General features: G+C 33.2%; 2 protein-coding genes across 2 annotated transcripts; one reads left to right on the top strand and one right to left on the bottom strand.

Moving 5' to 3' along the window:
- The first annotated feature begins 1059 nt into the window (after positions 1 to 1059).
- PSK4 (phytosulfokine 4 precursor) lies at positions 1060 to 1616 on the top strand. The gene is made up of 2 exons (XM_088821663.1): positions 1060 to 1269; positions 1392 to 1616. The coding sequence occupies exons 1-2, from the start codon at positions 1165 to 1167 to the stop codon at positions 1509 to 1511; spliced, it is 225 nt and encodes a 74-aa protein (XP_088677789.1). The 5' UTR covers positions 1060 to 1164; the 3' UTR covers positions 1512 to 1616.
- A 4449-nt stretch (positions 1617 to 6065) lies between these two features.
- On the bottom strand, positions 6066 to 8147 carry LOC105975022 (protein PHLOEM PROTEIN 2-LIKE A10). Its single transcript, XM_013000191.2, has 3 exons — positions 8024 to 8147; positions 7907 to 7947; positions 6066 to 7226 (listed from the first exon to the last, which is right to left on the bottom strand). Exons 1-3 carry the CDS (start codon positions 8145 to 8147, stop codon positions 6066 to 6068), a joined length of 1326 nt encoding a protein of 441 aa, XP_012855645.2.
- Positions 8148 to 8725: the final 578 nt, after the last annotated feature.

The raw sequence follows: 8725 nt of genomic DNA, 5'->3' as shown, positions 1-8725 counted from the left end.
CAGGAAGTAGCAGTGTTCACCCTACGAACATTTGACCATTGAAACATTACTTTTATATATTAAATTACAAAAAGGAAAAAAAGTCAACAAATCTCCCATAAATTCTTCAAATTAAACGGCTGAATTTACTACTCGGGAAATCATACATCATAATTATTATATCCTATAAACATATCATAATCTCAACTATGAATATTCGAAAAATCCAACAATTATTTAAAATAATTAATTTATGTCCTTCTAGAATATGCCAGTGTGTATATATATATATATATATATATATATATATATATATATATATATATATATATATATAATATAAAATATATATGTATACATACAACTAATTATGTAATTACAGTACTTATCTTGGCCCTCTCTCATTTAAAAAAGTAGGAAACGATGAACATCAATATGTTGTGTGGTGCTCCGTGATTGTTCATTAAAAGTGTGTATATGTAAATCAAATTTCTTGTTTTCACAATAAAAATAGATCAATGAAAAGGGAAAAATATTGAAAAGAATAATGAACATTTTTTCTTTTATAGTTTTGGGGCCACTTTTTTTTTTTTTTTTTATAAAGTAGAAAATGAATTTATTTTTTTCACTTGTCAACGTTACTTTTTCGAAACGATTCTATCTAGTACTGAAATAAATCATTTAATATTTATAAACTATGGTCAATTTAATCGAACCTTCTAGTTGTTAGTACTAGATATAAACGAGTCGAGTCTGGCTGTTTAGGCGAGTTGTATCTAATTTGACGGACTTGAGCTCTTCGAATTTGATACTACTTTTATCAAACTCGAACTAAAATATATAACTTAAAAAACCCGAGTTAGAGTTCGAGATTTTGTCGAGCCATCCAACTCATTTACACCCGTGGCTATTACTTTTCCCACCATCATTTTCTTTCCATAAATAAATATTCGTCAAAAAATATTAATTGCAATATTAAATGCTTCCCCTCTACATATATGCATTAAATAAAAAAGCACCCCTTTTTGCTCTTATGGATTCACACTGGCACATTTTACAACTATTCCTTTCTACCTTATCATCTCTCTCTCTAGATCTCTCTCTCTCTATATATATATATATTGACACCATTTCTGAAACTTGTGAATAACTCAACAACCAAACAGAGCCTTAGAAAAGAAAAAAATGACTAAAGCCACGACCTTTATTCTTTTAGCACTCCTCCTATTCTTCTCCCTTTGCTCCGCCGCTCGCCCGGTGCCGCCGACCGTCGTTGAATCCATTAATCAGGTTAGCTTCAGTTTCAATATATATATAAATTAATAAATATAGTAAATTTTGTAATAAAAATATTTAAGGGATATTAATTTATAAAATAATTAATTTAATTGGTACGTTGTAAATTGTAATAGGTTAAGACAACAGGCCAAGTGGAAGACAGCTGCAAAGGAATTAGTGAAGATGATTGCTTGATGAGAAGAACCCTAACTGCTCACCTTGATTATATTTACACCCAAAACCATAATCCTTAGTTATTGTATTTTCTATTTATATAATATATATATATATATATATATATATATATATATATATATATATATATATATATATATATATATATATATATATATATATATATATATATATATATATTCTTGAAATTTTATGATTAGATAAATATTCTCATGAGCTGTAATTTGTAATCTTGTAGCGTGTCAATTATTACTTGGAAGCTTGTACTAGAATGATTTGATCAAACGTGTTAGTTCAATTCCTTCTGTGTGTGTGTGTGTTTTTTTTTTTTAATAATGATTTTTTGTTATTTTTAATTGATTTAATTTAAATTTGTTCATGGCTAAAATCAATTTTATATTTCAAAATAATTAAATCAAGGAATCGGCAGTTTTACTTGGTGGGTCAGAAATGACCGACTTATTAATTTATCGATTTATTAATATTTTATTTATTATATGGCTGCACGTACGTAGACCATATATTAGTATATTATATGATTGGTTTTCTTATGAATGCCAATCAGTAAATTTGATTTGATTCAAATTATTTGAATAAAAGTAATTAATTCATAAGTCATAACCAGATGAAAAATAAAAATTGGAGCACACCAAATTAATTAAATTTTACACAGTTCGATTTTGGTGAGGGTAGTTGACAGTTGAGGAACGGTTATTGATTTTAATAAATGGTTTTGATGACAATTTATTATGATCGTTCAACATCTATCTGTATTTCTGCATTTTTATTTCAGCCACATAAGAAAAAAGGGCTCATGATTTTAGAATGTGTTAAAGTGTTGGGCATCATCACATGCCAATTATGCTATCTTCTCTACTTTTTTTTTTTTTTTTTTTTTTTTTTTTTTGTGATTCTTCATTAATTTATTAATCCAGATTTTGGAAAATAATGGGAGAAAATAATTAATACAAGGTATGGCAATCGACACGTTTTGCTGGTTTTAATATCTCATTTGAAGTTCATGCGAACTAGCTAGGGTTCATAGAACGGAATTTTTGAAACAGTAAAATTTCGATAAATTAATAATTTTGTTTAAATATTAATTCAATAATTTATTATTTTGATAAATTAATAAAATTTTACTGGTGTGAAATGTCCATTCTTTGGCCTCAAGGCAATTCATATTTTATATCACATAATCCTAATTATTAACATGATTAGTTTAATAATGGGATTAATTGGTATTGCCAAAGAAAGCGTGTTTAGCATAATAAATGAAACCGCAATATGAAAGTGGGAAAAAGTCAATATGGTCAACGTAATCATATCATCCGGCACACATTCCAAGCAGCCCAATAAAAATACCAGCCTGCCGTGTGAAAAGTCAATCCGCCCACTAGATTCTAGTCAATTAAGATATACATCATGTGTTTTAATTTGGGCTAAATACAGTTTGCACCCTTAAACTATAGGGGTGGTAACACTTACCCCTTAAAGTTACAAATGTAACACTTACCCCCTCATTAATGAATTTAATGATAAAACTTTGACTTTGAATGATGTGGCATTTTTTCTTCCCAAATTGTCCTTCTAGCTATTATATTGATGCATATATAATAAAATATTCTCAATAATATTTCAAAAACTAAATTTTATAAAATATAATAATTATTAAAAAAATATTTTGATTAATGTTTAACTCCACATTTTAGTTACTATAGACCCTAATATAAATAAAAATCTCAATATTTTAAAAATATATTAAATACGTTAAACATTTGAAAGAAAAAAAATATTTTCAAGGCTTAAATGGCCAATTTTTTTTTATGATAATTATTGATTTGAAAATTTATTTTAGTTACTTAAATATAAATTTTAATAAAATAATATTTAAATATTTAGACGTTTAAATTATAATTTCTTATTAACTTTTGAATACATTTTGTGATTCTCAAAGTAAAAAGTGGGATGATTATATTAGAGTCATATACGCATTAAAAAAACTATATAAACTATAAAATCATAATTAAAATTCGAATAATCGTTAACTTTTTATTAGCTACAAATGAACATAAGATAAAACAAAAATACACTAAAATTCAATTTTTTTCATTCATAAATTTACAATATTGAAATAATAAAATTAAGTTTTGGCAAAGTTGTCGAAATTTTTATTATTACATATTCATTATTTTTATTTATTTAATGGCTAGAAGGACAATTTGGGAAGAAAGAATGCCACATCATTCAAAGTCAAAGTTATACATTTAAATTCATTAATGAGGGGGGTAAGTGTTACATTTAGAACTTTAAGGGGTAAGTGTTACCACCCCTATAGTTTAAGGGTGCAAACTGTATTTAGCCCTTTTAATTTTCTTACCATTAACGAAATTAATATATATATTAATTATAGTGTGTGATTTAATCTTTTCCACCACATTGGACTAACTTTTCATCAATTTGTTTTAAGATTTTCTACTTTTTATAATTTGCGGAAGAAGAGAAAAAATTGAACTTCAACTACTAATTTAAAAGGTTGACTCACATGACTTTTTTTGAAAGAAAAGCATAAAATGAGAATATCTTTTGGTTAATGGGTCGATGTGTATTTTACTTAAATATATATATTGTGAATAAGAGATTATGAACATAAAAAGTAGTTTTATGCATTGTATTATAAATTTATGTGTAAATTACGACAACATCTAAGGTTAAATTACGAAAAAAAAAAAACAATTCATGTTTGGGTAATTACAACCAAACCATCAACTATAATCTTCTTACACGTCTATCATTGCGGTGTTAAATTTAGTGGAATTTTCTAGATTATGTGTATTTCCATTTAACCACATTCGAGCTCCACGTTTGAATAAAATGATCATAACATGTGTCTCTTGATTTGTAAATACCAGAAACTGCATTTTTGCAAAAACGAGTACAAACTAGAGAACAATTCCACGGAATATAGAAGATTTTAGACGTGTAAGAAAATTCATAGTTTATGCCAAACATATTTTTGTTTCTACCTAATAAGGGGTGACCATAATTGAAGCTAAATTTATAAGTTAGTTAAACGGGTGAGCTAAAAACATGCCAATTAAATGATTAAATGAGGCCCAAAGCCCGAAACTTAATAGCCCGCCCACAAGGGAAAACAAAGAAAAATACTGAAAATCTGAGAGATCGAGTTGGCTCCAAGCTTCATCCAAGTTCATCTGTGATTTGGTATTAGGGATTTCTATTTTCATGTGAATTGATTAAAATCCTCACAAATGTTCGGTCGGAGAAGATTTCTGTCACTGCCTCTGGTCATTGGAGCTGTCGTGTAAGATTTTTTTTTTTTTTCTATAATTTTCCTTTTGTTTTTTATCATCGGCGCCCACATCTTAATCTGCTTGGAGAATTGATTATTTATGGAGGTATGCGATTGTTTAATTGAGCTCATTTGATTCATAGTTTTCGGAATCATCCACTGCTTACTGGGTTTTGAATAATTGAAATTTCTAGATTTATTTACCCTGTTATTTACATGATTCATAAGGAATTTAGGGTTCATAAGTAAATAGGGAACAAGGAAATGCAATCTAGGGTTTTGTTCATGATCTATTTACCCCCAATCGGAAAGTCCTATGAGTTCACATAGATTAACCCCATTTGTTTGTTTCTTATCTGGTTGATCTTGCAACAATTCTGTTAAGAGATCATCGGTTTATATTTGTGTAGAAACATCTCGACTTTTCATGTTTCGACTTTTTATCATCGGATTAAGGATTGAACCATTGACCCGTAACTGGACCTGACCTCATGATTAAGGGTTGGTTAAGGTTTTATAACTCATCGTCTCAATTCCCGATATTCAACTCTATCCATTCTTGTTCGTAATGGATGATAAAATTCTGACATTTCTTTCGACTACATAAAAAACGTGGGAAACGAGAGTGGGGGGAGTGAAATCAAAGCCTCTGTTTGTTTCTTTTGTTTCTCTGACGTGCAAAAATTCATCGTAAAATTGTGTTAGTTGTGGAAATAGGTGCAGAGTACTTATAGAAGCTGTGTGTGAAGCGTGAAGGCTCATGTAATCCCGGAAAGTCGAGTGCAATTTCTGGAGCATTGTAATTAAACAATATCGAACTGTTTATAGTTGTTTGCTGAAATGATGTAATCAGTTTCACTTTCGGTAAAATATCTGATTTCATAATTGCCTCGTATGTCTTTTTCCAGGATAGGAGTTGTGTCTGGAAAAGCCATATTCGGTCCCCCTCTTGACGAATACTGGAAAAACAAGCTCCAACAAGAAGCAAATGCAGCAGCAGCAGCAGCAGCAGCAGCAAAAGAGTCCGATCCCACCTCTGCCTAAACGCGATTTTAACTCGTTGACATGACAAAAGACAGAAAATCTACTTCACTACTTTTTTTTTTTGTTGCTGGTTTTCATGTTGAATTTCTAATGTATACATTTTAAATATACAGACAGATGCACAAATGTAATATTACCACCTGGATCAAATTTCTTGCTGTTCAATCAGGAACCATACTTACAGAAAAGTTTATATTCAGTAACTGATCAAGCCACAATAAAGAATCATCGTCATCGAAGAGAGAGAGAGCAGAAATTAGTAGGGGGCCGTCGCCAAAATCCAAGGGCTATTCAATATGTTCAGACACAAAGTAAGACACAGAGTAGCAACTGTAACAGATTTGTCGCTCACATGCCGAATTGCTTCAACTCCCTTATCGACAACTTCTTGATGAACAACGTCAACACTTTTCCTCGTACACTCGGAAAATTTATCGAGCACAAACTCCATGAAAGACCTCACCGTCTCGAATGTCACTTTCCCCGTCATATCAAGAACAAGCCTCCTATTACTCGGCACAGCCAATGTCTTGGACACGTTCCTCACCCATCCAATCTCTCGATTCGTCGATTTCTTCGATTTCGCACTAAACCCGTCTTCAAAATCGATCTTTGAGTAATTGGAATTCGATTTTGGGTTTGAATTCGTTGTCCATTCTTGATGAGATGTTCGGATTAACGTTTCTACTGCACCGTTGCATACGGACACTAACATGTCTTTCGCTTTAGCTTCGTTTTTCGGATTCGTCAGTGCGGATAAGATTTCGTCGTATGTGTTTATATTCATCGTCTTGTCCAAATATACGCCCACGGCTGTGCTTACTAACAATCGGATGCAATCTCCGATCAGCTCTCTGCAATTATCCTCACAGACGAAATCAACCCACGATTTCGAATTTGGAAGACTGTCCGAATCCAATCCTCGATTATTATTCTGCCATTCGTTGACTAAACCCATTGCTAAATTTCTGGCGAAACTCCCGACGATTACCGAAGCGAAACCCGACCCGGAATCGGAAAACAGTTTATCCACGACCCGATCGGAGAAACCGGGCCCACTTTTTTCGAACTCGTTGTGATGATGGTAGTAGCCTTGCAAGATTCCGGCAGTGGAAGCACTTGTGATTTTGGTCAACGACTCGGAGAATTCGTTTGACCTGGCAATTTTGGAGAGTTGCTTCAGACTTTGTGGGATTTGGTCGGAATCCGACCCGAGAAACTCCTTGAAGTCTTTGGAGAGAATCCCAACTGCGTCAGCTGAGTACGACACCGTTTCGGCGACGGCGAAAAATGCGCTAGTGAGTTTGGAGAATCTCCGCCGCTTCTCGATTACAGAAGGGGAGTTGTAGATTCTGTATGATGCATAGCTGGTGAAACCCAATGCTCCCAAAATAAGAACCCACTTCTTCTTCTTCTTCTTCGACAGCTCTAAATCCATAAATTCATAAAAATTCTTTACAGATGACGTGAATTACACGGAAAAGGGTAGAGAGAGAAAAGGGGAAGTGATGACGTAGGAAGAAAAATCTGCGGTGAAATTGATGAGATCGATTGAATTTTTCGGACAGACAGCTGGGTTTGGGTTTCTTCCAGAGATTAAAGGAATTTCAAGACAAAGGGTTGTCGTATAATATACGTATATAAAATACGACGTGTATAGTAATGGATATGGATGATTTGAAGTGTGAATACGATTTATTATCTGGTAGTTGTTGTGAATTGTGATAGGAGGATGGATAGAGATGAATGAAGGGGGTTTATTTTAATTAATATTTAATATTATACGATCAATTAAAGGGCGGCGGGCCCATTGTGTAGGTGGTTTCTTTAACTTGTTGATTTTGACAAGTCAATGAGTGGGGCGGGGCGGCTTTCATAAATAAACGACGTCGTTTAGTAAATGGATGATCTTTATTTATTAAATTATCACGTCATATTCACCCCTTATATTTTAGTATTTAAATCCTCATTTTGTCGAATATGGCATTATTAATTATAAATAACTATTAGCCTTTTCGGATTTCGAGCATAATTTAGATTTGTGCCGTCCTCCGTCCGATCCACAAAAAAACTCAAAATCAGTCTTTTCATTGTTACCACACCGCGTCGGACTTGGTGGGAGCTTCTTTTCCCCTTGACTGAAAATTTAAATGTGATAATTACAGTAAGGAAAAGAGAAAGGAGAGCATATATCCAGATTTGTTTATGAATTACCTGTTCTTAGTGAAGAACTCCTTGGCGGCGGCGGCGGCGGAGCAGACCACCACCGCAGGCCACCACCGACGACTTTAAGCACACCAGCTGTGAGAACATCTCCAGTCCCCGCATAGTTCCCCATGGGGTTTCTGCGGTCAGAACGGCGGCGACGGCGGTGGAGGGGATGTGGAGTGTGTACGACTTGTTGGCGTCATATGCAGGTGCGGCGGTGGTGTCGGCAACTGTGATTGTGAGGGTTTTGAGCGGCGAAGACAAAGTGAGATTGAGTGGTGGAACGACGAGGGGACGGTGGTGGTCGATGAGGATCGGCGGCGGTAGCAGTGGACGGCGGGGGAGAGGCAGTGGTGGTGGTGAGGAAAGATGAGAGAAATTAGGGTTTCAAAATAGTATATTGACAATTAATGGTAGATTTGGAATTATAAAAATAATACTTAGTGGAATACCAACCAATGGGGTTTTCTCTAATTATTTTTGGAAGGGGGGTTTTGCTTAACTACATTTCCTAGATGAGGGGGGTCTTGCTAATAATCCAATTTTTAAGAAAAACAAAAGCAAAAGTTGATTTTGCAAACACCTGAAAACAAATTATGGGCAAAACAAAGCTCACAATCACTTTCAAAAAGCGTTTGCAAACACCACCTTAATCATATATTCGCTCTGAGTAGAAATCTCTATTTTTCTTTCAATTCCAAGATAAAT

This window comes from Erythranthe guttata, chromosome 8 (genome assembly GCF_056151865.1).
Source record: "Erythranthe guttata isolate IM_541 chromosome 8, IM_541, whole genome shotgun sequence".
NCBI classification, from domain to species: domain Eukaryota; kingdom Viridiplantae; phylum Streptophyta; class Magnoliopsida; order Lamiales; family Phrymaceae; genus Erythranthe; species Erythranthe guttata.
The sequence above is the reverse complement of the archived record's forward strand: the minus strand, read 5'-3'. Positions and strand labels throughout refer to the sequence as shown.